The sequence below is a fragment of the Schistocerca nitens genome, chromosome 3, assembly GCF_023898315.1.
Source record: "Schistocerca nitens isolate TAMUIC-IGC-003100 chromosome 3, iqSchNite1.1, whole genome shotgun sequence".
In the NCBI taxonomy this organism is placed as follows: domain Eukaryota; kingdom Metazoa; phylum Arthropoda; class Insecta; order Orthoptera; family Acrididae; genus Schistocerca; species Schistocerca nitens.
The window spans coordinates 154,630,897-154,658,321 of NC_064616.1; the positions used below are offsets into that span (position 1 = coordinate 154,630,897).

Here is a 27,425-nt window from a genome sequence, read left to right on the forward strand (position 1 = left end):
TTGTAAGCTTAAGACACACATTTCACATTCGAAGAAGAAACACTACAAATGGTGGTGGCACACATCATCTAATAAATACAACCTCTGATACATATGAAATTAAGCATTTCGCAACAGTTAGAACTGTAAAAAAAAACACACACTTTTCTCTTCATAGCAGGGGGGTTGGATATATACTGAACTTCTTTTAACGCATATGCCAGTGATGAAAACCGAGCGAGGTGGCACAGTGGTTAGCACACTAGACTCGCATTTGGGAGGACGACGGTTCAAACCCACGTCCGGCCATCCTGATTTAGGTTTTCGTGATTTCCCGAAATCGCTTTAGGCAAATATCGGGATGGTTCCTTTGAGAGGGCACGGCCGATTTCCTTCCCCATCCTTCCCTAATCCCACGGGACCGATGACCTCGCTGTTTGGTCCCCTCCTCCGTATCAACCAAGCAAGCGTGTTCAACGAATTAACGTCCATTAAATGTCGATATTTCGGTTTTTAGATTTCATTTCCGATATGTTTCGGAAATAAAATCTGAAAACAGAAATACAGAAGATCGACGGATTTTTACTTTCTCTATGTGCCACACGAAACCATTATGGATTCGTTAAAAAAAATTAAAGAAAGTGATTCAGTTCTGGCGTCTCTATTGCTGTACTCCTCGCAAAACTGCTCCACAAACAGTCTTTAAATCTCTCCATAAACTCTGTCCTTCAAGTTTCGTACACCTCGAACCTTGATATGTAAATCAGGGTTGGGTTGTTTTGGGGGAAGAGACCAAACTGCGAGGTCATCGGTCTCATCGGTTTAGGGAAGGACGGGGAAGGAAGTCGGCCGTACCCTTTCAAAGGAACCATCCTGGCATTTGCCTGGAGCGATTTAGAGAAATCACGGAAAACCTAAATCAGGATGGCCGGACGCGGGATTGAACCGTCGTCCTCCCGAATGCGAGTCCAGTGTGCTCACCACTGCGCCACCTCGCTCGGTGTGTAAATCAGGGTAGCATTTAACTCCACGCGCAGTGGCAAAAGACTTTTCTTCCCATAGTCCCGCTCAATTAATCGAACAGTCAAAATACATTTGTCGGGCGGTTGACTAGACAGCGCTACAGACGGCACAATTTGTTGGGTGGAGCGGTGGAGGAGTCGGCCATCGGGTGGTGCTACCCGTTCGACAGACCGACAAGTTCGTCGGTCGGTCAAAATGCTAACATGCGGAAGTTTGGCTTCTTTGGCCCATGCGTCCTGCGCAGTTTCCCGTTTGGGTACTCGTCCCATCCATGTATCAACATTATAAATCTCTACTCTCTTTCCAAAGACTTCATAAAAAATATGTAATTGAATTATTGAGACTATCCACTATCCCTGAACACACACATTTCTATACTTGTGAAATATCCATCCACTGCAGGCATGAATAAAGGAACAACGATGATATAATATTCGATCCCATGCAGTATTGAAAGCTTTTATTGATGATGCAGGTATTCAGTGAAAAAGACTTGAAATGTTGATCCTCAGGTATCTGTTACAGAGATGAAACAGCGCTGCATCTGACAAAAGTGGCGCCCTCGCCGCCAGTCCCGTGCTGTCACCGAATGAGAGGCTCGTTAGTTTGTCTTCTCCTGTGACTGCCGGAAGTTCTGCCTACTGCGACGGTTTGTGGTTCGGTGAGCGTTAGTCACTTCGTTAAAGTATAAACTATGTGTAATACGCTTTCTGTCTATTGTAAGGAATAGTGGATTGAGTTCTGTGGTGAGGAGCAATGATGGTCCCTTTTGAAGGGAATAAGAAGTACTGACTTTTTTTATGCTATAGAACTACAAAACTCCGTGACCGGGTAAGGGAACAAATAAGATACTAATTATACGAGTTACGTGTGCACGCTAGTCGAATTATTAGTGTTGTTCGTCAGAAAAAAAAGTCGTAATTTTGGTCATAAGCCGTGTTCCCACGAGTTGCGAACTCGCTGTTCACGTAGACAGAAAGAGTGAGAATTTTTTCTGGCTCATAAATTAATACTTAGTGTATTTGATCACCTGCTTTCTCAAAATTTGCTTCTAGTTATGTTTCCCTTCTGCTATGAGATTACCGTACATTTGGGGGCCGAAAATAGCCAGTTTCTAGCTTAAAATGTTTACTTGAATACTTCAGTTAGTCATGTGATAGAAAATCGAAAGCTTTGTCAATGAAAGTAGGATTAAAATAAAATTTAACATATTCCATGTAGTGTCTTTCAGTATAGGGACTTTCAAATCAGATAACACTGTATGACACTTCTGTTCTTTCAGATGTAAACTACAATTTACCAGATGCCATTTTGTCATCGCTTTAGAGTTGAGGACAAATACTGGAACACTAAATCTATAATGCCGAAAACATTACTATATTTTATTGGGCTGTTTAAAACAATTGCAGGTTCACTGAGCAATGTCTCCATTGTATCTGCTGGTGGCTATTGTAGACTGGATTTCGTCAAATTGTTGTTTCCCTGGGTGCAAAGCATATTGCCGTTACAGTTCATTTCTTCTGACTCATCCACTACAGTTTAAAGTATTTAGACAACTTAAGATATAAAGCATCAGATTAGTAAATAGGATAGCGGTGTTAAACATCCTTCTCGCTAGTTGTTTCTTAATTGCTCACCTTATTGCTACGGAAGAAGGAAAAATGGTAATTTGCATATAGCGGAACATACTGTGTGGCCAGAAAACCACAAAATTCTCTTAAGGCCCAAATCTTCATGGACAGATAATACGAATAAACGGTATCTGGCATTATGCTTGGCATTGAAGAGGAATTGCACTAGTCTGTAACGTAAGGGCTAAGGCATCGGTGAAAAAAGCAGAATACAAAGGCTAAGTTGGCCTTTAATTTCAAAAATTGGACGTCGCGGACTAGTGACTGTACTTTGCAACGAAATTTCATTATGACTGCTCACGATGCGTTTACGCCGTATATCGGAAACCACGCCACAATCTTAAAATCCTTGTTTTGATCGTGGAAGTTGAGTTGGAGACTTAGAGATGAATGGAAGTACCTTAGTTGTGGTGACCTAGTGCTCTGTAGGTTCAGGGTAGGTTGAAATGGAGTTGCCGAAGAACTGCGGAAGTTTAAATTAGCCCAGAATTCTCTTCAGAAATAATCTCTGAAGCATGACTCTTACGGTATGTTAAAATAGAATGACTGGATTTATGAAAAATAAACGGAAACGTTAGGAGTAACTTATTTTACGAGCTTTGTACAACGAAATGGGGGTCAACAGAAACATCCGATCTCACGCGTCGGCTTTGACCCGTGACGTAAGGGTGTTGTGGTGTGACGTCATTACGGCGCGGAGTTTGGTTTGTGAGTGTGGCGTGTTTGTAGATGTTGCCTCGTTGACGTTACCTTAGTAAGAGTTTTAGGGCCTGTAATATATAGTTTACCTTTTTACTGTGCTTTTTGTTTTAACGTAGTCTGAGGCTTTTATCAGTTTGCCATTAGATTGTTCAATCTTTATGGTCTATATGTTTTGTCGCTACTCGTTATGTCTAATGAATCAATATTTTTTCTTTTTTTTGTTTCTTTTTTTTATCTTTTGATTGACCTACACATTGATCTGTAGCGTAGCCCTGAATAAGAGGTTAGGTTGGGAGTTTTTTTTTGGCGGGGGGGGGGGGGCCAGGGGGGGGCGCAGCCCCCCCCCCCCCTGCCTGGCCTTGAGTACCACTTGTTTATTATCTTTGTTTGCTATCAATGTTAGCAGATTGTTCTTGTGAAACCTTTGTGTGTGTTGTTTTTCTATGTGTTTTCGTCTTTGTGATACGTATGCAACGTTTCTATATCCGCCATATTGGAATTCTCGTTTCCGCTATATTTGTGACGTCATGGGTCAAAGCCGACGGGTTAGATGGGACCCTTCCGTATTTCCCGAAATGGCGTAGAAAATATTTGTGATCTATCAAGGACATTTGACTTTGTGAGCCAGAAAAATTATGTGGAATCATGTAAAGGAAACTTCCCATACTGTAGTCTTTCATGTAAAGGATGCTGCAAATTCAGACAAATCTTTTACATATGTAAATGAAATTAATTTTATTACACAAAAGATGAAATCGTAAATTTAAAAATGCTGATACTTTATCACATGGTATGATATTAAACAGGATATTAATTTTTGCAAATCAAATGGTAAAACAAAAATACCGGTAGTCTAGTTATGATAGTTTTGGGCGAATACAGTGACAGAAAAATTAGCACCAAGAGAGATGTGCGACATGAACCACAATTGGGAGGCGTGTTTCTAGATCTGAAAGACTGTCTACTCAAATTTCGCGCCAGTGGCATGAGTGGTTCCATTAGAGCCATCATCAGGATAATAATGAGCTTATGAGGATAAGTGTTTGCTGTAAATACACGTTGTAACGGTCTTCAGCGTTAGTTACCTTTGAGACTGGCTGTGGTGAGTTGGTAGGTAAAGAGCGGCTTTAAGGCAAGACTCCACCATAAACACCTCACTGAGTTTGAATGAAGTCGTGTAACAGGGTTATGAGAGCCTGAAAGTTCATTCTACAGTACCACCGAAAGGCTTCGGGGAATGCAGTCACTGTACTATGGTTGCTGGCAGGCCATAGTCAAGAGTATGTGTGCTCGCAAGGACACGTGGCTCCAGATGGCAACGTGGCACTACTAAGAGGGAAGACCATAGTGTTCAGCGTACGGCTCTGGCGCATCGTGTTGCATCTGCAGCAGCGATTGGCACCACAGTGACGCAACGAACTGTTACAAATCGATTACTTAAAGGACAGCTCTGATCCAGATGCCCTGTAGCGTGCATTCCTCTGATCCCAGACCACCACCATTTGCAACTTCAGTGGTGTGATGCAAGAGCTCATTGGAGGGCAGGGTGGAGGTATTTCCTGACGAAAACTGGTTGACTTGGTGATAGTGATGGTCGTGTTTTGGTTGGGCTGCAGCCAGTTGAGGGCCTGCAAATAGCCAGCATGCTGTGCACACAGGACCTACACCTGAAGATACGGTCTGGAGTGTGATTGTGTATGACAGCAGGAGCACTCTTTATCCCACGCACGCGGCCTGCAAATGTGAACATCAATTTGTTAATCATACCTCTGGTGCTGCCATTTATGTGCAGCATTCCAGGCGTGTTTTTCACTGGTTAACTCGCAAACATACAGCTTTTGTAACACAAATGCTGTACGGTGTGCACACATGTTGCCTTAGCCTGCTCCATAATATCTGTCTACAGTTGCGCACTAAGAGGCAATCATCGCACAACTCGAGCGTCATCCAAAATAGCATTATTCGTCCCTTTGTTGACTGAGTGCGGCAATAACAGAACTCCATCCTACAATATCCAGCACCTGTACAACACAATGCACGCACGTTTGCACTCTCTGATTAAACAGTCTGTAGGTTACAATAGTTATTAATGTACCAGCATTTCACATTTGCAGTAGCTTATCTCGTACTTACATTAACCTGTGATCTTGTGGTGTTAATCACGTATGTAACCTAGACAAATGTACTTCGGAAATTTGATTACTGGTACTATACATTTTTTGATGTTGCAAATCTTCCAAGTGGCTGCTTTCCTATTAGTTATTTTGGAACTTTAAAACTCAGTACATAAGTTAGCATAAATCAGTAAGTTGAAATATTTCACTTTCATTAAAGTATTGCAAGGAATCCTCAGTTTCTTAAATGTCGGAGCAGAAATGCATGTGACAGTTTCAATACATAAGTCTTGTGGACAACCTCAGAAACAATGTGCCTGTGCTCTTGCACGAATCTGAAAGGATTGGAAAATGGTTAAGCAATAAAATATTGCTGGGCATAGCAGCGTGCTGAAAGAATGGAGTGACTGGCACTTGAAATAGTACTCCATTACATATGTATACACACACCACAATTAAAGAGCATTCTACAAAGGCCTTAGGGTTTATTGTGCAGTGAATGATACTTGTGGATTTCTTGACTCTGGGTATACCTGCTACTAATCAGTATAGTCTTCTGCCTTCCTTCATACTGATCTTTAATAAAGTCCGAAACATTTAAAAGACCCACTATTTACTGCCGAATCCGTAAGATTTCATTCCAGCATGTATATAACATAATACGTCCAGATCAGAGACTGACGGTGTTAAATTTCTGGGATAACTTGATAATAAATTCAGGTGGGAAAGGTGTACCACAGAATTTAAGTGCCTAAACAAGTCTGAATATGCAGTTAGATTGCTACATGTTGGGGGCATAAATGTAAAAGAACTTGTTTACTTTGCTTATTATGTCACCTGGGATCATATTACGGGGTAAATTATCAAACTGCAAAAAAGTTTCTAGTATGCAAAAGTGTGTACTAAGAATCATTTGTGGTGTAAATTAAAGAACATCTTGCAGAAACTTGAAGGTAATTGGTATTCTAACCACTGCTTCTCAGTATATTTGCCCATTAATGAAAGTTGTTGCAAGTAATGTCTATTTACAACCAGTAGCTCAGTACTAGGAATAAGAACAATCTACATAAACACTTGACATCACTAACCTTGCTTTCAAAAGGGTTAAAATAGTCAGGAACACACATTTTCAATAAATTTCTGGCAGCCATTAAAAACTTGGTTTCAGATAAAGCACAGTTTGGAGCTTGCTAATTTCTTCGGTAGGTAACTTCTAATCTTAAGATGAATATCTTAACAGGGACTGTTAAACCAGCTAAAGTAAAAATCTGTTAATTTGTGTTGACAGCACTTTATCCCAGCTGGAGATTAGGTATTTTGTGTATGATAGATTTATTAAAATTGCATAGCTGTTTCATTCTGACAGATCCCAGCAGTTCCAGTTTACTGTAATGTATTCACATATTTAGACACTCTGTACAAATAATCATGGAAATGAGTATAGTATTCAAATGTTTTAGGTTTTGTTATACTCTGGCTTGTTACAAACCCACAAGAATCATCTCATTTTTGAGTTGGTGGAAATAAAACTGAATCTGACCTGAAACTCTAACTTAAATATAATCTAGTGGGGCATATGGTAAAGATATTTGGGGGTAGCTGCCATCTCAGCACCTGGCTAGGTACACCCTTGGGAGCTCCACATGCTTAAGTGTTTTAAAATCATCTGTAATAATATAATTAATGGTATGTTATTAAAGCTCTCCAGCTTTCACTATGTTAAATTTTAAAGGCCATAAACTGAGCACTCAGCATTATTTCATGCAATACTACAGTTGCAAACAAAGGTGAGCAGACTGTCCATGTGTTAATGTGGGAATATTGCTTTGTTTCCATCTACATTCAGAAAAGGTCACTTGTTTCATGTGTGTCCCTTTCTTACCTTATCTAGCTTCCTGCACTTCAATTCTACCTATTGATTCATCTAGTCCAGACTTGGTGACCACAGGTGTGGGCAGTCAGTGTATAGGAAACATAGCTCAGCTGGAAATTTCCCTGTAGTTGATCAGGCTGCAAGTAAATCAATGTGGATTTGCTCTTAGGCAAGCAAGTGGAAGTGTCCTATGTTGAAATAGCTTGTAACTTTCTAGAACTCCTTGACATTTCATGCTATTTTCCAGAAGTGGGATGAGAAACTTGGAAACTGATATATGTGAAAATATGTTGGTACCACTCTACTTTTGGAAGGGGAGGAAATCATGAGATAGTTGGATCAGTGTGTGTTGCTATCTAGTGCAAGGTGTAAAAAATGTTGCTGAATTTTGCTGACAAATGATTGAGTAGACCCAAATACTGCTAGATGTCTATAAATGCTCTTGAATCAGTGTTGGAAATGGCTTGGTGTGGGGTTTGCATAGTCAGCAATTTCCATTCTCATGTTTCAGTGACTTTGATTTGGTGACATCTAGCCTGAGAGCACTGTCAGTGTAAAGTTTAGTTATAAACTTGTAAAAACAGTTCAGAAGCACACCAAATATTTAAACAACCCTTCAGAGACAGTAGTTCTGGTCAGTCTGTCTAGACAGTCATTTCAAAGACTTAGTGTGACTGGTCTATCAATTGGCATCACACCAGAGGATGTTCAGGAAATGAATCTGATTCTGCAAGAATGCACATTCTATCCAGGGCCTCTGAAACCCACACCTAGGCAATAAGTTATAGTACATGCAATCATATTGCCTGAATTGAAAATCAGGGCTGTAGCTAAATCTTTGCTAAGACTGATTAGAGGTTAGATTATCAAAAGAAACACCAGGTGAGCAGGTGAACTGAAGGGGAATTCAGCACTGTTAAAATATGATCCAAACTTTGAAAGAAAGGGTGTTGCTGGTGGTAAGTTGTGTTAATGGCTATGACTGATACTAAGCAGCAATAGTTGTAATGAGGCCTTTACCTTGGCCAAAAAGGCTTCAGTTATCTAAGGTAATGTTAAGTATTTATTTTTAAATATTTGTGGTATTCTGCATAGTTCATTCCTGTTCATATGGTCAATAGTAAGTTTTCACACTTGGCCAAGAGGTGGTATATGAAAGACTGTTGTCTGTCATGACAATGCATGACTGTGTATGGTCTAAATTATTCATAAATTGTTACTAACACTAAGAAAGTTGTTCCACAGCTGTTGTACTCACCAGGCATAGCTCAGTGACTTCTTCCTCTTACAAAAGATAAAAATAAGTTAAAGGGATGAAGATTTGAGTCAAGGGTGTCACTGAATGGGTGGTGGAGCACTAAGTGGGGCTCCTAACACTTATTTTAATCTGGGGTACAGATGTTTAATTCACTACAGAACTTGAGCATTTGTAAGAGTGATTGGAGTGCTAACACAGGTTTAGCCTTGCTAAGTAACATGGAAAGTACAGTGACTTGTTATTCATTAGACCTTCACATAACACAGCTGAAATAGTGTCTAATATTGTAACTTGCAGGCAGAGCCCTGTGGAGGTCCAGAATGGGGCATCTGCAAACAGAGCATGAAGTAAACTTTGGTGCAGTATACCAGCAGTAGACTAGGATGAACACGGCTATTATCAAATGAGATGGTGTAGTGGTAAGCACACCTGACTCTTTCAGAAGGATGATGATTCAAACCAGTGACCGGCCATCCTAGATTAGGTTTTGTGGTTTCCCTAAATTTCTTGAGGCAAATGCTGGGATGGTTCCTAATCTGATGGGACCACTGACCTTTTGTCCTCTCCCCCAAACCAACCAACCAACCAACCAACCAACCAACTGGGCTGTCCAACACTGCAGGTGTTTATCTGTGAACTAAAATACATGAGTAGGAAGAACAAGCAGCTTCCTGTGCTAAAGGAAGAGATTTTGGACAAAAATAGTGGATAATTACATGTGTTCGAAGCACAATATGTTCAATTTCCTGTCATTTTCCATAATAGTACACCAGATCAGAAATGCAAATTTTGCATTCTTGCACCTTATCATATGAATTACTGTGGATGCCCATGGATACAGTGGAAGAGATTTTAGTGGAATTAAGGAGGGTACTTAACATACCCATGAAACCCATGGAACCCATGGAATGAGTTAAAATGTGGCAGAAATTTTTAACTTGGTGTCTTTGCTGCCAATGGGGTTATTTTGAGATTGTTAGTACAGAATGAGATCTAGATACCACAGTTATAGTAAAAGTATTTTGGAAACTTCGAGACCACCTGTTGCTAAATGTATAAATATGAAAACTATATTCATGTTCTTAATAATTAGTAAACATTTAGGTTTGAACTCTAGCTATATTTTTAGGTTGTTTGGTGGAAACCAGGTGAGATGTCTGAAGCAGTTACTACAGAAGTGCAACCATCTCGGAGAAGGAGCACCAGGGTGAGAAGAGACACAACACAAGATCAAGATAAGTCCAGTGTGAAAGGTGACAGTGGACTGGCCAACAAGAGGAGGGCTAGTAATGGTATGGCAGCAGCCACTGGCAGACAGGAAGCCAGGGCTTCACCACTTGCTGGCAGAGTGGAGCACAGTGCCAAGGCTGCTGCAGGCAGTGCTGTAGGGAAGACACCAGTGCGGACAAGGACAAAAGGACGTGTTTCAGGTGCCACTGCTGTAGGCAAGGTTGAAGGGAAGGTTGCAGTGGTGAACACTGGAAAGGCAAATGGGCACATGTCAGCTGCTGACAAGGCCGAAGGGCAGGGAGTGGTGGTGCCTGCTGGAAAGGCCAAGCGACGTGCATCAGCAGCAGCTACTGGCATGGTGGAGGGTGGCATAACTGTGGTGACACGTGGGGTGCAGGGCCAGGTGCTATCTGCCACCAACAAGGCAAACACCACACCCATCATAAAGAAGTCGAAGACCAAACCAGCTCCAAAAAAGGTCTCGCAGCATTCCAGCTCTGAAAGTGCCAGGGGAAGACGTGCTTCCTTGGAGAGGAAGAGCATGTCCAGGAAGAGCCGGTCCCGCAAGTCCAGGAAGAGCCACAAGGGTAACAATATTGCATCTACATCATGGAAGCTGATAACAAATCTGTATCTGATAGTATTATATCTGAGTATCACTCCACATTGGTGGTTTGTGTATTTTGGTATACTTTCTTGTTACTCTGGTTTAACCATGTATAATGTATTAGATTTGACAATTCCATTTAGACACTATGGATTTGTACTACTATACTGTCAGGATGTTCTTCACTAGACATAAACAGAGGTAAACTAAATTGCCTGTTGATACCAGTAACCCACTGGTCAAACTGCTGATTCTCCTCTTTACTTCAGGGAATGCTAGTTTAAACAGATACCCCACTGCAATAATAAATTCAGCATAAGTTACATTAAGTTTACACTCTGAACCTCTACAGTTTAAAATGTTTAATTTTGTTTCCAAGTGAGTTTGCTTACTGATCCTGACTCCCTTGCCTATTGGCTTCAATTACATTGCCAGTTCATTACTTCTGCTAAAACAGATAAGGTGTAAGTGATAAGATATTTTCAGTGTTTCCAATGATTCTCACTTCAACATTGCAGATGTAGCTTATGCAGTGTCAAAGTATATTAATAGTTTAAATTTAAATTTTGCTTTCTCTTCCTTTAGGTTCTTCACACAGTGCTAGCTGTCTAACCTGTTCTGAAGACAGTTACTCTGATGAAAGCCATTCTGATAGCTGTAGCACTTGCAGTGACTATGATACTGGAAGGTGTGTGTTAAAAAGCTTTGGCAGCTGATAAGTTGTATGAAACAGTGTTCATGGAACAAATGAACTTCTTTTGTAACCATAAGTTTAATCAAAACATTAACTGTAAGTGTTATTGAGCTATGGACTGGTGACAGTAATACATAAAGAATATTGTAGTAATTCAAAATTCTTGACATTGTTTTATGATAAGAATTAAAACAACGTTAACACTAAGTGAAAGCATGATTCCTACAACAGTTAAAGGGTAATAATGTCTTTCATGGAGCTGGTGTCAGTGGGAAGTCAGTACTGACAAATTCTTGAAATATTAAAGTATCTAATAACCTTCTTGCCTTGTTTGTTAGGTGCTAAACGCCTAGGCTGAATTGTATACCACAAGATCAGTTTGTAAAGAGAAAAGTTGTGCTTGAAGGGGAGAGAATTCTAATGGTTTAGGGAAATCAGTCTTGAAGGGAGTAAGTTCAGATCCAGTCCCTTTCTTACTTGGGGAGGGGAAGGAATGGGAGGTGGCAGCAGCAAGGGGTTGAAAGATTGTTTACCCCATGTATGGCAGGATTGGTGCAGGTGATGAACATCAAAACTAGACACAACAGAAGAAACACCTACTAACTAATAATTAAGCTAGCAAACAGAATGGAAAATAGCATAGTGATCTAACATTTTGGTTATCCATTAGTGGGATGGAGGCTCTTATTTTAAAAAAACTGGTTAAATCTCACAAAATTTAAACTGGGGTTGTATAATATGGAAAAATTCTTAATCTTCGAAAAGTACCATAGAGTAGATGCCTATTTCCCTGGGGCATCGGGACTCCCGGCAATGGCCATCCTGCTAGGTGGCCCTTGCTGTGGCTGGGTGGCACCTGTGGGGAGGGCCCTTGGTTGGAGTAGGTGGCATCAGAGTGAATGACAAGCAATGAAGCGTAGCACATCTTCCCCTCTCTGGCCACACCATTCGGGGAACGAGAGGCTATGAATGAAGGACTGTGAGACATATTTGCCCTGGTATGTAGTCTGTAAGAGAGCTGATTGGGAATCCTTTGTGTCAATGAAGCCTCAGTTCTTCGTAGAGCATTCAGGGGACAAGTTTGTCGAGGTGGAGGACTTTTCAATAATGCGGTCCAGGTCAGTCTGATAAAAACAGAACCCTCTGCCCAGTCATTGGCATTACTGGCTTGTGAAAAGCTGGGATGTTTGTTACTATCACACCCCATGAAAGCTTAAATATGGTCCAGTCTGATGATGAGCTGCGTGCCAACTTAGAGACAAGGTGTCAAATTCGTCTGCTGCATCCACTGGCTTCAGAGGGATAATCAGGTTTCCACCGGTGCCTTCATCTTGGCCTTAGAGGGTGACACATTACCTGAGAAGGTGAAGGTGATTGTCTACCACTGTGATGTCAAACCATATATCCCTCTCCCGATGCAGTGCTTAGTGTTGGCTGCTTGCCGTGATGCAGCTCCCATGCCAGATGACATCCACTGTCAGATGCTCAAACACCTCTCGGTGGACTGCCAGTGACAGCTCCTAGACATTTTCAACCATATCTTGAGGGAGAGTTCCCCCACAATGATGGTAAAGCATTGATAATCCCCATCTTTAAACCTCGCAAGAACCCACTGGAGGTGGACAGCTACCACCCTATTAGCCTCACCGCTCTTCACAATTTGCTCGAGTGCATGGTGAGCCAAGGTTGACTCCGTTACTTGAGTCTCGGAGCCTTCTGGCTCTGTCAGGGTCGGTTCTGTAAGGGCTGCTCTGCCATCGATGTCTTGTGCCTGGAGTCTGCCATCTGTACAGCCTTTGCCCATTGCCAGCATCTGGTTGCTGTCTTTTTTGACATGTGGATGGCATATGACATGGCAACATCACACGCTCGACATTTCATACAAAATTTTCTCTTCATTCCTTCCGTGTGAAAGTTGCGGTCTCTGATAGTTCCTCCAGAGTTCAGGAGAATGGGGTATCACAAGGATCTGTCTTAAGTGTCTGCCTCTTTTTAATTGCAATTAATGGGATTGCTGTGGTGGTGGAAATGCCTCTCAGCTTCCTTGTATGCTGGCGTCTTCTGCCTATACTTAGCTCCACTGGCATTGCAGCTGCTGAACATCAGCTACAGTGCATTATCTGCAAGGCGCAGTCTTGGGATGTAGCACATGGCTTCCAGTTTTCGGCTGCCAAGACCTGCGTTAGGCATTTCTGCCAGCGACTCACTGTCTACCCTGAGCCACGGCTTTATCTTGATGGCGAACCTCTTGCTGTGGTGGAGATGCATTGGTTTTTGGTATTGGTATTTGATACCCAGTCAACTTGACTCCCTCATATTCGGCAGCTTAAACAGATGTGCTGGTGGCATCTTAACACTCTCCGTTTGGTTGTCACACCAGCTGGAGTGCCGATCGGTCTACCTTTCTACGGCTGTACCAGGCGTTATTTCAGTTCCATCTAGATCATCGGAGCCTGGCTTACAGTTTGGCATCCCCTTCCACATTGCAGTTGCTGGACCCCATCCTTCAGTGGGGTCTGACTCGCCACTGGAGCTTTCCGGACGACAAGCCCTGTCATACTTGTGGAGGCAGGTATCACTCAATTGAAGTTCCGGCACCAACGATCACTGGACACTTATGCTACACACTTTTGTAGCTTGCCTGGGCATCCCAATTATAGTCACCTATTCCCTCAGTCGATTGTTCATCTTCTGGAATGGCGGCCCTGGTCAGGGTGTAAGATAGCGGTTCACATCACAGCTCTTCTCTCTGAGCTTGAGGTTTTCCATCTTCCACATCATCCACCTCTTTTCCGGGTCCCTCTGCGTATACCTCCATGGCATGTGCCCCACCTGTGCCTTTGACTCGATTTGGCACAGGGCCCGAAGGACTGAGTTCCTCCTGAGGCCCTCTGCTGCCACTTTCTTTCAATCCTTGCCACGTTTAAAGGCTCTGATGTCTATACTGATGGTTCAATGGTTGCTGGTCATGTCTGTTATGCTCTTACTTTAGATCATTATGAACAACTCACACTGCTGGCTGGTTGCAGTGTTCCCACTGCTGAGCTGGTTGCCATCTCAAGCTTCCTAGTGTATCCACTCCTGCTCAGGTGAGTCCTTAGTTACCTGTAGTGACTCTGTGAGTGGTTTATGAGCTATCAACCTGTGTTCCCCTCAGTCTCATCTTATGATGGCTATCCAGGAGTCCCTCCACACTCTTGCCTGTTGCGGCTGCTCTGTGATCTTTGTGTGGACCCCGGGTCATGTTGGCATCCTGGAAAATGAACATGTTGACATGCTGGTAAAACAGGCTGTCAATGCACCAGCCTTGGAGATTGGCCTTTCGGAGAGTTACCTCAGGTCAGTTTTGCAGCAGAAGGTGCTTCGCACCTGGGGTGAAGAATGGTGCACCCTTCCTTTACAAAAAACTTCGGGCCATCAAGGGGGCTACCAGTGCATGGCGCTCCTCCTTGCAGGTCTCTCGCAAGGACTCTGTCCTCTGTCGGCTGTGCATTGGCAACACCTGGATAACACACAGCTATTTATTGTGCTGTGAAGATCCACTTTTGTTGCTGCTGTTCAGCTTTGACAGCGGTCCAAATCTTGTTGGACTGCCTGCTTTCAACTCCGCTCAGGCAGACGTTTGCGCTACCTGATAAACTTCCTGCACTTTCATGAAATGATGTTGTGACAGGAGCTTTAGTTTTGAGTTTTATTCATTGCTGGGGTTTTTATTGCTTAATCTAAGAGTTTGTCCTTTCTTTGTGTGTTGAGTCTGGTCTTTGGGCTACGATTTGAGACTGGGGTTTTTAGTGCATTTCTTGGTGGTTGGCTTTTCCATTTTTTGTTTCTGTGGTCAGCCAACCACTGTCAGACTGTGTGATTTTAATGCCTGTTTAAAGTTCATCAAAAAAGGGACCAATGGCCCTAGTAGTCTGGTCCCTTCAATCCCACAAACCAACCAAATATCCATATTTCAATGGACTGTGTTAAGAATGAACTTTTGTTTCCTTGCCAAGCCAAGACAAAGATCTCTTGATGTGTGCTTCATCAAAGCAATGTAATGTGGTGGTACTCTTGAAATTGTCATTAATAATTTCTCTTACTGAATAGTTTAATGTAAGCACTAGTGTTACATCCCTAGTATTCAATATTTCACCTGGTATAGCTGTGCTAGAGGTCATGATCTTTCTGGAAAGGAATGGTGCTGTAAGTCATGCCAATGGCATTTTGAAGCATTTCAGACTCTAATACTACCTTTTGGTCAAAAAAATCTGTAAAATGTGGTGTTCATATCAGTTACTGAAATTTGATGCCGTATTTACCTATCTTGTTAGCACACCAAACTCAGTGTAAATCTGCATCTGACATTCTTCTTCTTTTAGTGTTAAACACAGGTTGGTTTGCAGCAGAGTGACATTCCTCTTTTGTCTGCCTTCCTCTTCATTTCAACGTATGTTGCATCCAACATCATTCATAACCTGTTGTGTGTATGGTATCCTTGTTTGCTCCAGTTGATTCCTTCCCTCAATAGCTCCTTCTGCTATTGTTCCAATGATGTAGGATGTGCCCTACAATTTTCTCTTGTTGAGATGTACCTCCAGAGACCTAGTTTCCTGTAATCTTCTAAGCACTTATTTTATTTGTTACTTTCTCTCCAGCTGACAATCACGCTTAAATAGCAGCACGTCTCCAGGGCCTCTAGCTGTCTGCTCTCTTCTCTTCCAATTTTCCAAGTTTCACAGCCATATAGGGGCACACTCAAAACAAAAGCTTTCATGATAAGTTTCCTTATTTTCAGACTGATGTTGTTGCTGGTAAGTTCGTTCTCTGATTAAATGCAATTTTGGCCTTTCTTATTCTCACAATTTCTTACCAGCTTCTACCATCCCTTGTGATTTTGCTTCCCAGGTAAGTAAATTCCTCCATCACTCCTCTCCTCCAATTCTCATTCTCAGGGGTTCATATTCTGCTCCTGTACTGCATACTATCACTTAAGTCTTTCTCTTGTTTATTCTCATTCTGTATTGATTGCAAAGAATCCTTCCCATTGTTTGGAGGACTTCCTCTAGATCTTTAATTTCCATGACAATAGCAATATCATCTGCATAACATAGCATGTGTATCTTCAGCCCATTAATTTTGATCCCCACCCCAGTAGTTTCTTAAACTTGGTCTATAGCTTCCTGGATGCAAGTGTTGAATATAAATAGGAGAGCATATCCTTGGCTTACCGTTTTCTAATATTTGCTTCTTGTTCCTGGTGACAGTCCCTAATCAGTGCCCCTTCATTCTTATAGAAACTGAGTATCACACTGATGTCTTTGTACTTCATTCCACTTTTCCTCAGCACTCTCAATGTATCTTGCCAGATAATGTTATGAAAGGCCTTGTCAATGTCTACAAAGGCAATATAGGTTGGTTTATTTTTCTATAATGGCTTTTTGATAGCGAGTCTGTGCCAGAATCACTTCTCTTGTTCCCAATCCCCTTCTGAAACCAAACTGATCTTCTCAGCATATCCTCCACATTCTCTTAAATTCTCTTCAGAACTATGAGAATTTTTGGTGCATGTGATATTAGGCATAAAGTTTGGTACTGTTCACATTTTGTAGCTGCTGGCTGCTTTGATATAGGAACAATGATGCATTTCTGGATATCTGTTGGTATATCTCCTGTGTTGTAGGTTGACATAAGTTTAAGCAGCATTGTTTTCATGCTGTCACCAGCATTCTTTCAGTTCTGCAGGGATGTCATAAATACCTGTTGCTTTGTTGTCCAGTAGTTCTTTGAGCTATGTCAAATTCTTCTTGGAGACTGTCATCTCCCTTGCCATCTTTGTCTACTTGCTCTTCTCTTCCTATTACTTCCTCTGAAAGAGGTGTTATGGCATACAGCTGTATGTATTCTTTCCATTTCTTTTCCATGTCTTCACCAAACAGCATTTTCCCCTCTTTATTTTCTAATGTGCCTGAGTTTTATGTTTGTTAAAAAATTGATTTACTTTTCTGTAGGCTAAATCAGTTTCCCATTTTGCGCCGGCCGAAGTAGCCATGCGGTTAAAGGCGCTGCAGTCTGGAACCGCAAGACCGCTACGGTCGCAGGTTCGAATCCTGCCTCGGGCATGGATGTTTGTGATGTCCTTAGGATAGTTAGGTTTAACTAGTTCTAAGTTCTAGGGGACTAATGACCTCAGCAGTTGAGTCCCATAGTGCTCAGAGCCATTTGAACCATTTTTTCCCATTTTGCATATTTTCTTCCACTTACCTCCACAGTTCCTCAAGAAACTTTTTCTTAGTTTCTCTATTAACTAAATTCCTTAGTCTTCTGTACTCAGCTTTTCCTTATTTGTCAATTGTATTCTTGTATATTCTCCTGTTTTGTATAAGCTCAATATTATCTGCTGTAAGCCATTTACTCCTGTTTTTTGGGTTTAGTTTCCCACTATCTTTTTTGCTGCTTTGTATATACCAGATTTAATTTACTCCATGTTAAATTTTTTTAGCAAAGTTTTCTGTTTTGTGAGCATAGTGCTTTGCCAGTCCATCAGTTTTCAGTTTTTCTAGTTCCCTATTTAAGTTTTCCTGGCTTCTTTTTTAAACATTTGAAACTGAGTGAACTTCTCATCAGGAGCAGGTTATTGTCTGCAGGTGGATAGCCCCTGCAATCTTTCACCTGGTTCCTAAAATGTGCTTTCAGTGGAATGTCCTCAGTTTGTCTCCTCAGATCTCCAGGGGCATTCCATGAGTATCTTCTTAATTTGTGATGTTGGAAAAGTGTTTGCAACAACTAATTGGTGCCTCAAGCCGAACTTGATTAGTGGATTTCCTCCATTTCCTCTTTGAAGTCCATATTTGCTGACAATTCTTTCCTTGCTGTTCTTCACCCACAATCACATTCCAGTCCCCCATGGTAACTAGGTTTTCATCTCCCTTAACATTTCTCATTGCATAACTTATTTCTTCGTATATTTCATCAGTGACTGCATCTTCTTTTGATGTTGGCATGTATATTCGTATCATCACAGTGGCCTTCTGTTCAGTTTAAAGTTTGACTAGTATTATTGGAGAGCTATATTGCACATATTCCTTGACACGTGAGCCATAGTTTTACCTCAATTATTCCGACTCCTCCCATTCCTGGTCTATCTTGGTCAGTTCTGGTTTGAATGACTCTAGATTCTTCAGACCAGAAATCACTTGGTTGGGGACATATCATCTCTGATACACCTAGGATATAATTTCGTCATTCCATTTAAAGTTTTAGATTTTCTAGCTTGCTTCATTGAGGCAGTGTTCTCACATTGCTAGTTGCTATGTTAAAATTGGGATATTTTTCCTACACATTCTGTCTTTTGCAGTCCCCACCCAGAGATGCAATTCGGGGAATATTTTATATCTGTAAATTTTTACAGAAGATACTAGCATTGCTTACTGCTGATGCCTGGAATAACTGTTGTTCTTTAATGTGGTGGTTTCCTGTTGCCTTCCACATCCTATACCATTGACAATCAGCTGGTTTGTCCACATTTAGAAATGATTTCTTATTTCCAGGGCAAGAGGGTGCCCTGCCCAGCAAATGCTGAGTTGAAGACTTATCCCAGTCATCCCTCAGTCCCTGTCTGTTAGTCATCACATGAAGTGACGTTGCCCACTCTACCACATGGAGATGTAGATTAGGAGTCTGCATTAAATGGCTCTAGGACCTAAATGACATTAGTCCCCTTCAGTACTGTAGAGGATACTGTACTGTTCTCTCTCTGGATTCAGTTACACAATTCTGCACATAATACAACAAAGTACTTGTTTAGTTTCAGTGAACTTTTCCTTGGTGTAAAACTAATCTTTTAATTTGCCTCTGAATTTCTTGGCTCCGTATTGAGACAACTGTGGTACAAATGGTTTTTAACTCGAGCTGTTAATGTAGACACCCTCTGTGCAAAACACTATAGATCAAGTGATGCTGTCAATAACTATACCTAATGCTATGCTACTCACAAATGTCATAAACTACATTCCAAAAACGCATACAAATTTCAGTGCTTTGCCCTGTTTGCATGCTTCTGCAATGCCTGTACCTTGAGAGGGAATGCAAATTTAAGGTGTCAGATTACCTCCACTAAAATTGTAATGAATGCCTCTGATATGCTCAGTATTTAATTGCCAGCTTCCTCTGTACAGTGTTCCACATGTTTTAATCTATAAACAGCCATGGAAAAGTAAATCTGCCATGAATTTTCATGTTTCTCTTAATGAGTGGTATTGATCTTCATGTTGTGTAAAACACAATGCTTTGGTATTCTTCCAGGTGCATTCAAAGAAAGATCCAAAGCCTAAGGCACTTCTGTAATTTCCAAACAGCCCATAAAATAGATGTAACTGATAGTTAAGCTAATTTTGTTACCCTTTTCAAATACTATACTATGCTATGTTAGATTGAGTCCTCTTGGAGCTATAATACTGGTGTAATTTATCTGGAGACCTGTTTCAAATTTGTTTAGCAGTCTCTGGAACATGACCAATAGTTCCTGCATGCCTTCAAATTTCATTATCTTTGGACTACAGCTCTGAAACTCAATGCAGATGTTCTGGAGATTACTTTGCTTCATTGTAGGTGTAGTGGACTGTTAAGGCACCCAGTCCACAGTGAAGTAGCCGAAAGGGCACGCGTCAACTCACGCCGTCTGGCGTTAAGTCTGGAACAGGATTTGTAATGAATGTGATAAAGAAAAGAACGTAGCTACTAGAACACTTAACTTTTATATTGTCCTTCGGTATACAGCATTCTGGATGATACAAGTGAGACACTATCTTGAGGTACATGCAACGTTACAAATGGTTAATGGCACCTTGCTAGGTCATAGCCATTAACATAGCTGAAGGCTATTCTAACTGTCTCTCGGCAAATGATAGAGGCTTCGTCAGTGTAGTCGCTAGCAACGTCGTCGTACAACTGGGGAGAGTGCTCGTACGTCTCTCTAGACCTGCCGTGTGGTGGCGCTCGGTCTGCGATCACACAGTGGAGACACGCGGGTCCGACATGTACTAATGGACCGCGGCCGATTTAAGCTACCACCTAGCAAGTGTGGTGTCTGGCGGTGACACCACATTCCTCCCCCTCAAATCGGCGAACGGTCGTGTGATAAGGCTTCCGCCCGCTGTGGGGAGGACCCCATGTTCACGTATGCGATGGAGTGGGGAGCCTAACAGGCGAGGCTGTGCCACCCGCACCCTGCCATTCGGTCCGAGGGGAGCTAGGAAACGCCTGAAAACCTAGTCCAGGGTGCACGTCAACATGCGGTGTATGCGCCCGTAATGAGACAGGAGGGGCTGAAGGGTCGACCTCCATGTGGTCGGGGCACCCGACGAGCGAAGACGACATCTGGTCCGGAGCGGGCAAGAGTTCCATGGCGGAGTACAGCTGGTCACGGGAAGCGATCGGCAGCGTGCGACCCAGGGAGGCGCTGGGCGGCTGCAGCGAAGCGTCCACTGCGGGCGGCGCCGGCGGTGGCTGCGGCGGCTGTGGCGGCGGCGCGACGCCATGGGGCAAAATGGAAGGCATCGTCGGTAACACCTGGGGATGAGGCGAGCCAGTAGATGGGTCCCCAGGGTGCTGACCGGACGGCACCGTCGCTGAAAGCAGACGGGGAGCGGCAGAACCCAGGCGACGACAGAGGCGCAGCTGATTGAGATGCCGACGCACCTCACCAGAGGCATCCAAAACCAAATACATCGCGCGGCCGAGGCAGCGAAGAATGCGCCCTGCGAGCCAACGCCGTGAACCTCAATAGTTGCGATAGAAGACAACGTCGCCAGGAGCAAAAGCAGGAGTCTGCCACTGCACAGGAACCTGATGCGGCGGATGCAGCAAAGACATAAAGGTTCGATGAGGACGACCGTGGAGCAACTCAGCCGACGAGCGACCATCGCGGGGCTGAGAGCGATAAGACAAAAAGAACAATAATGCGTCCTCCCGAGAATGCGACTCGTTCAATTTCAACATCTGACACGTGAAAGTCTGGACCAACCGTTCAGCGGCACCGTTTGACTGAGGCGAAAACGGCGCGGATGTCAGATGTTGAATACCATTGGCCGTGCAGAATGACTGAAATTCTGCGGACAGGAATTGTGGGCCATTGTCGGAAACAATAGTCTGTGGAAGACCTTCAATACAAAAGATAGCGGATAACGCTTGGATGGTGGCAGACGATGTCGTGGAAGACATCTGGACAACAAAAGGAAAATTACTGAAAGAATCGACCACAACTAACCATCAAGCATTCCAGATTGGACCGGCAAAATCTATGTGCAAGCGTTGCCAAGGGGAAGTGGCTTTTGGCCATGCAAAGAATTTCTGCGGTGGGGCGGATTGTTGTTCGGCACACGCCATGCAAGAAGAGCACGTATTCGTAATCGCAGCATCGATTCCGAACCAAGTACAGTGCTGACGAATAAGTTGTTTCGTGCGCACTATACCCCAATGTCCTTGGTGAAGGAGCCGTAAGACAGAGGACTGTAACGAACGTGGGACCACTACTCTGGACTGATCATTATCAGAACGCAACAACAAAACACCACGTCGTACAAAAAGTCTCTCCTTGTGAGCAAAAAATCGGCGAACCAGCGGATCCTCGATCCGCGACTTTGACAAGGGCCAGCGCATAGCAACAAAACACAAAACAGTAGCAAGGACAGGGTCAGTAGCTGTGGCTGTAGCTACACGACGAAAATCAATCGGAAACGATTCGACCATGTCATCGGTTTCCGCATCAATGAACATGCAAGCAAGTTCGGAAGAATCGAATGCTTTATCCGCAGCAACAGGCAAACGGGACAACGCAGCAGCGTCGCCGTGCTTAGCAGCGGACCGATAAAAGATATCGTAGCGATTGGCGACCTCATAACGCAATGCGTGGGGAACATTGCGCGCTCTGAAAAATTTCGGTTGCGCGTTAACTTTCAGTTCCAAATGTGCGTCATAGTTCTTAGCGCAACCAAGGCCTGGTGCAAAAATGTCTGCAAATTCTTCACATAGACTAGAAACACCGGCTGAAGGCGCAGTCTGATTCACTGATAGGACCTGATTTACGATAGACAAGTTTAACAACTGAAATAAATCTAAACCAAACAAGTTCACTGCCGAAGAAGAACGAAGAACGTAAAAAGACACAAGTTTTGTTTGTCCCTTGTATGTTGCAAGAAGAGTGCACTGTCCTAATACAGGGATAGCTTGTCCGGAATAACTCTTGAGCTGAACATTTGTGGCATGCAACGGAGGTGTGCCCAGTTGTTTGTACGTGGCATGATTGAGCAATGAAACTGCATCTCCGGTATCGAGCTGGAACGGTATCACTTGTCCGGCAAAGTCCAAATCTACAAAAAGTTTATTGTCCTGCTGACAAGAGCGACTGTTTTGTGCAACTTGATCAGACACTGGAACAGAATCACACGCGACGTGACGGGATTTACGTCGACGTCGACGCACACTCTTTGTGGGACGAACACAGTCACTGTTAGCGAGAGGAACACTGGGCGGAGTGGCACTAACTACATGAATGTCCATGGGCGAAGGTTCCCGAGCCTGTGTGTCCTTGATTCGATTCCGGCGCGAAGCAAAGGGCCTGGAATGGTTGTGAGTGTCAGATCTGAACTTTTTCTGGCAAATACTTTGAACATGTCCTTTCTTGTTGCAGAAAAAGCAGATAGCCCGGCGTGACGGGCAATTCTCACGCGAATGTTAAGTTGCACACCGCGGGCATGATTTTAGAACTGCATTGGCACGCTTACGTGGCGCACGTGTTTGCGAGCTAGGCTGCAGCTGCGCGGACGTGCGCGAGGTCCGGTTAGCGTCCCGTGCTGCGGGCCCGGCGGGCAGGTTAATGTGACACACGGCTGCCGAAGTTGCAAATGATTCCTGAGCAAAGTCAAGTGTGTCTTGCCTATCAAATATGTCTATCACTTGTTGAAGGGAGGGATTAACTAGTTTCAAAATATGTTCCCGTATGCGAACATCAGAAATGTTCTGTGCTATTGCATCACGCACCATAGTATCTGAATAAGGGAGTCCACAGTCACATTCAAATGCACACTCCCTAGTAAGTCCTTGCAAAGTTGCAACCCACTCCCTATTAGTCTGACCGGCCGTACGTTTTGTACGAAAGAACGTATACCGTTTTGCAACGACATTGACTGTTTCCTTGAAATAGGCATCTAAAGCAGACAAAATTTCTTTGTAGGACAGAGTTGCTATGTCGCGTTGGGGAAACAATTTCACTATCACACGGTAGGTGGACACACCTACACACGAAAGCAAAAACGTCTGCCGCTCATTACCTTGAATTTTGTAGGCGGCAAGATGAAATCCAAATTGTCGAGACCATTCCAGCCATGTTTCGTTGGCCGCCTCGTAGGGCCTAAATTGAGGTACAACAGCATGGTGTGGCTGTGGTAGCGATGAAGCGGCGGCGGCCGCATCGTTTTGCAGCGCACGTTGACCCTGGACGAGCTGTCCAAGGGCATCCAATAATGCCTGCGTCTGCTGATTCTGCAAGCGATAAAATTCGGACAGTACATCTGGAGAATGTGGCGAAGCCATGACACAAGCAAATTAGTGCAATACGAACGCGAAAGTCCCTTTGTAGACTCGTCGCCAATGTAGTGGACTGTTAAGGCAGCCAGTCCACAGTGAAGTAGCCGAAAGGGCACGCGTCAACTCACGCCGTCTGGCGTTAAGTCTGGAACAGGATTCGTAATGAATGTGATAAAGAAAAGAACGTAGCTACTAAAACACTTAACTTTTATATTGTCCTTTGGTATACAGCATTCTGGATGATACAAGTGAGACTCTATCTTGAGATGCATGCAATGGTACAAATGGAGCCTTGCTAGGTCGTAGCCATTAACTTAGCTGAAGGCTATTCTAACTGTCTCTCGGCAAATGAGAGAAAGGCTTCGTCAGTGTAGTCGCTAGCAACGTCGTCGTACAACTGGGGCGAGTGCTCGTACGTCTCTCTAGACCTGCCGTGTGGTGGCGCTCGGTCTGCGATCACACAGTGGCGACACGCGGGTCCGACATGTACTAATGGACCGCGGCCGATTTAAGCTACCACCTAGCAAGTGTGGTGTCTGGTGGTGACACCACAGTAGGTATGGCAACTTAGCAGAAAATTCCAGTATCTGTATCATGACTTGTAACACAATTGAACATTTGTGGTACTCTCAAGTGGTGGCAAACCACTAAGCACTTCAGGTGATTACTGCTGTGGTTCTAGGTGAACAGTGAGAAATAAAATCAGGTATGGTGACAAGTCTGTAATTTATTCAGTGAGATCTCTGTTGTGGAGAAATCACACAATTGCAGGTTTCAAAATTCATGTAAGTTGAAAATTTTCAACATCGTTTATAGTCACAATGAAACACTAACAACGGATACTTAATTCTCTTAGATCATAATTGCATCATTTCTGTCACTGATTTGCTGGCTTCAGGTACTTGTTCTGTACTAATGTAATGGTATGAGCCAGAAATCTTGAACTTAAGTTGGCACAATGTATTATTTAAGGAAAAATTGGCACACGAGGGAGATAGTGTAAATGGTAATTCTAATGTTGCAAATCAGTCTTGAAGTCATATATGATAACTTCATTAAAGTGACTTGCCAAAAGTTTACATGCAACAAACTTTTGTATAAATTTCCTTTGAATATTTGGCCATTAGAAGTATTTTTTGTGATTAAAGTTCTTAAACTCATGTATACCTGCTACACCTCACCAATGATGAAAAGTCTGAGAAGGCAGCTTCCTATAAACTGTTTCTTACTACAGTATATTTCAAGTTTTTGAAATTCTTTCATCCAGTATTTGTGAATAGTTTGGCACATACTCAACTAACACACTACCTTTGAATTAAAAATGAATGCACAAAGCAATGGTTGAAAAATTATGAATTGGAAAACTTCACACATTCTGCAACATTCAAATGGTACTAAAAGTTTGATTGTGTGTAGGCTACAATGGTTCCATTAAAGAAATGTGGCCCAGGTTATTGTTGCATACAAAATACAGTATAAGCTTTGACCCATCAGCTGTACCTGTCAAATATGTGAATTGTGTAATGTTATGTAAACAGGAATATAGGAAAAAGGTCTAAACTAGAATGTTAACAAGGCCTATAAGCTATTTGGCATATTTTGGTAAAATTAGCAGTGCAAACATGTACAGTTCATACTAAAGTTTTTAGCAAATAAAAGTAAAATTCAGGTTTGCAGTTATGTGCACTTACATTCTTACAGTGGTATGTTTACATATGTCTAAATATTACATATATTCAGTTTACCATTATTTAAGACTGCTTAAAGCAACAGGATACTACTATACTTTGTGTAAATGTGTAATTACTATTTTATGGTTATTTTACTGACAACTAGTCAAAGCTCTAAGTACATTTATAATTTCTTTGGCATAAAATAGGTAACTATAGATACAGAGGCTGCAGGCTGGCTGTTATGTGATATGGACATTCACAGGTCTTTCTGGAACCTAGAACACATTGGAAAGTAAAGTCTTGACCATTTCCCCATGACAGCATTTCATATTTGGTTATAAGTAGAAGAAAGCATAAAACAGGTATATTATGAGGTGATTATAACTGAAGTTCAGCTATTCAGATGTCCCATGTTAGCTTTAATTATTGTATAATAGTGAAACTTGGTAGGCATTTTAATGCATTGATGTGGAACTGATTTACACTGGAAAACAATTGTTAGTTTTGACCACCAGATGTAAATTTGGCGCTGTGAATGAAATGTATTGAAATGTTTCCATGTGCTGTGGATGTGAGCAGAAAAGGTTAAACAAATCAGAAAGGTATAATGCTGACTTTATTCCCCACTACATAAACATGTTCAACTTAAGCACTGGATATATGCTGTATCCATAAAATGGTCACCTTGTAGCAGTCCAGGTGGTATCTGAGCAATGTGTTCCTGTTTTGATCAGGTAGACTAAATGTGTTCCTGTTTTGATCAGGTAGACTAAATGTGTTCTCAGTAAAAACATTTTAGGAAATCCCAGAGCCAAATCATATGGATGCAGGTAATCTGGCAGGCATGCATCTTGGAAACACTGATCACAAGTTGGTGGAAGGTTGCTATAAGCAGATCTCTCACTGGGAGAGCAAAATCAGATGTTCCCATCTTGAATGAAAACAGTGGTTTCCACACAGCTGTGCTGTTCCAAAAAATGATTAATGTGCTATAGTCTCAATGTGCAGACATCACAGGACACCTGACAGGCCCTGTGTGTAGTCTCTTCAGACAGGGAATACAGGTGATTGTGAATACCCACCAGTCATACTTTGTATGGCAAGTGAAACAGCTCTTTGTGCAGAACATACAGTTCACAGTACCCAAAATTTAGCAGTGCTGTGTATTCACTGGACCCTGTAGTGAAAAATGTGCCTCATCACTCCATAGAATATTTCCCAGCCACATGTCAAACTTCAGTCTGTGCTACCAACTGAAGAGCAAATTGCTGCAGGTCATGAGGTTTCACTTTGTGCACAGTATAGAGGTTGTACAGATATCAGTGTAAAACAGCCAGTGGAGCTTTAGATACTGTTGAGCATGGATGGACAATTATTGTGACACTGCATAAGCACTAACATGTGCGGCATGGCATTGTCTTCCAGGATAGGATGCCTTCCCCTCACTGACACCACACTGTTTGTCTTACCTTCTTCAAACTGTTAAATATCAGATTGCTCCTCACATTTCAGTTGATACTATCCCCCAGCAATCACAAGTCAAAGTAATTTCACATTCTCATTAACATTTTGTTGCTCAGAGATTGAAATAAAGTTCTGTTTGTGTCCTGTTAATAAACAGCTGGTTATCCATATACCAGTGATAAGTCCTCAATTACTTCTGTTGTAATATTGAAAACTTTGTAAGTTTTTGTTTGTTACCAGTTCATCACTATGTAATACTTTTGCACTTAGTGTAAGACTTCAGAAATGGACCACCACCAAAAGTAGTGGACAACTGATTATATGGCTGCAAACAGGGCACTATGAAGGGAGACTGACATTCTGCATGTCAGTTACATGCTCATAAGCAACAGTGGAAAATGTGAACTGGTATGGATGCAGCCATACTGCTGAAGAAATTTGAAAATGTGGTGTACTGTTAATGTGACACACTAATAAAGGAATAAACAATTTAGTGGGAAATTTAAATGACTAGAAATTGATGTGAAACATCTGTGGAATCATATGCACAAATGCAGTAAAATTTCAATAAAGAGGCAATGGGCCAATACCTGTGGACAGCTAGACTTTA

At 42.5% G+C, this 27,425-nt stretch overlaps 1 protein-coding gene across 1 annotated transcript in view; it reads left to right on the forward strand.

The window, feature by feature from the left end:
• Window positions 1-27,425, forward strand: part of LOC126249113 (uncharacterized) — a 111,051-nt gene that overhangs the window by 82,715 nt on the left and 911 nt on the right. The window contains exons 2-4 of the mRNA XM_049950763.1: window positions 1,528-1,663; window positions 9,710-10,397; window positions 11,003-11,105. Coding sequence (XP_049806720.1) covers window positions 9,734-10,397; window positions 11,003-11,105 — 767 coding nt within the window. The 5' untranslated portion in view covers window positions 1,528-1,663; window positions 9,710-9,733. The remainder of the gene's footprint in view (window positions 1-1,527; window positions 1,664-9,709; window positions 10,398-11,002; window positions 11,106-27,425) is intronic.